The 2,056-nt window shown below is 41.3% G+C and overlaps 1 protein-coding gene across 2 annotated transcripts in view; it reads right to left on the bottom strand.

Moving 5' to 3' along the window:
* LOC119593698 overlaps positions 1-2,056 on the bottom strand; it is an 11,283-nt gene that overhangs the window by 3,673 nt on the left and 5,554 nt on the right. The window contains exons 3-5 of one of the 2 annotated variants that reach the window (XM_037942655.1): positions 1,252-1,685; positions 647-793; positions 423-528 (exon numbers count right to left, since the gene is read on the bottom strand). In XM_037942655.1, the coding sequence (XP_037798583.1) occupies positions 423-528; positions 647-793; positions 1,252-1,263 (265 nt within the window). In that variant the 5' untranslated portion in view covers positions 1,264-1,685. The remainder of the gene's footprint in view (positions 1-422; positions 529-646; positions 794-1,251; positions 1,686-2,056) is intronic. The other variant, XM_037942656.1, reaches the window with a different exon arrangement.

Below are 2,056 nucleotides of genomic sequence, written 5' to 3' on the forward strand. Positions count from 1 at the left end.
TGTCAACCACAGGCTTGCTTGGACACCATTGGGATGGATACTTTTATTTTTCATTTCTTTACTTATAGCGAGGCTTTAGATTTGCTCGAATTGATCAAATTCGGAAGTTTTTTGAGCATCAAAAGTTGTGAAGAACTCCAGACCAAGGTTTTTTTTTTCGGGTAAAACAGAACATAGTAAATGAAATTCAAACAGATTTAAGAAAAGAGGGACATTTGATCTAATTTTAGTTTGGTCAGACGCGTGAGAGGATTCTGTCTAATGCTGTATAGGTCTTCTGAGATTTAGATCTCGTCAACTTTTAGGAGACGTAGTTAGGTATGGTCAGATAAGGGAGGAAGATATTGTCTGATCGATTCAAAATGAAGCAGGACAATTACTCGAGAATTTCACACGTGGGCCTTAACATACGATCTACTTACTGATGTCTGGGGTATTCAGGTCACCCGAAGTGTGGTTGAAGTGCATGTCCATTAGAGCATGAATGTCGTCCGTGTCTATCAGAGTTTGTGTTTCCTGGAGTTTGAGCTGTAAGGAAAAGGAGAAAACAAGGTAAATAAAAAATATATATACAATAAATATAATAAACAAATAACTAGATATCACATAGCAAACAATCAGAATTCTTATAGGTATCTCAATTCACCTTCTTGGTGCCGATCCAAGTTCCAGCACGAGTCCTGGAGCCAAGAGCAACCCCAGGTCCGTTTCGGACCGGGGTCGCTACTAGCTCCTCTCCTAGCTGCGAGGGCTGCATTGCTGAAGGAGTTTTCAGTACGGACCATTGTGGAACCTGCATAAAACAAAACAATGCGTACGTTTAAATTGTGTTCCCGTGTTCGATCTAGCTGCAACTTCATACTCTAATCTCATCCGAGACCCTGGCTTTATATCAAGAGAATACTGATAACCTTTAGAATCTCTTTACTGAAGGCTAGAATTGAAAGGTAGTTGCATCTCTTTCCTGAAGTCTGGAATGAAAGGTAGTTGCATCTCTTTACTGGAGGCTAGACTAAAAGATAGTTGTATCTCTTTACTGAAGACTGGAATTAAAGGTGTTTGCATCTATTTAAGTCTAGACTCAAAGATAATTGCATCCCTTTACTGAAGTCTGGAATTAAATTGGTTGCACCATCAAAGAGCTTATGTCTATGGTTGTAGCCCTGCCCTTACATTTAACAGCGGAACACAGAGCACGGATTTCTCTCATTGATCGGTGTTTCGCAGTATAGTACTGTTTTACATGTTTACCACATGTGCCATGGTGGGTGCAAGTGCTGACTGCCAAATCAACAACCGTGATGAAGGAAGGCGTCACTGGTGCTCCTTCTCAGGGTAACATAAGTAGTTAGGCTGGCTCCTTGTAGCTCCAAGGCTTTTATTCTTTATGTAAGTTCTGGTCACATAAAGGAAGAGGTGCCGATTCTTGGTATCAGATAAAATTCTGCAAGTCTTCGGAGTCTCCAAACTTGGTAGTTACAGAACACCATGAGCAGAATACTGTGGCAGTTGATGATAAATATATCCAGACTCAATTGTTCACGGTACAGATGGTTTACAATGTCAGTCCCGATAAGTGATGACCGATGTTAGCATTCCACATCAACGGAAGTTTGGGCAGAACTTCCTTAGTCACATTACTGTGGCCGAGGTGAGCAGCTCATCCACCTCAAGTAGCCATCAACCTGAAGTCATACACTGGTCATAAATAAAAGATACAAATAGGCTTAACATCTTGTATGTACTGGCTACTAAATGCCTTACATGGACTCCTGACCCGAGATGAACATTTTTTTTTTGGTTGCCTCCTTTAGAAGATTCCTGACATGTGATTTCTCCCTGTAATTTTATCAGAAACTCTGGCCACTACTTTTCCCCGAGGAATTTGCTTGTCCTGGAAAAGGACAGAAGGCAGGGGATGGCTGGCGTGTGGAATTTCTTTAACAAGTCGAGGGAAAGGATTACAGGCTCGGTACGGCTGGTGCATGGAATTTCCTGGATAATGCAAGGGTAAGGATGCTTGGGTTGCAAGCTAAAATAAAAATAATCAGCAGCA

Source organism: Penaeus monodon, chromosome 32, assembly GCF_015228065.2.
Source record: "Penaeus monodon isolate SGIC_2016 chromosome 32, NSTDA_Pmon_1, whole genome shotgun sequence".
Classification (NCBI taxonomy): domain Eukaryota; kingdom Metazoa; phylum Arthropoda; class Malacostraca; order Decapoda; family Penaeidae; genus Penaeus; species Penaeus monodon.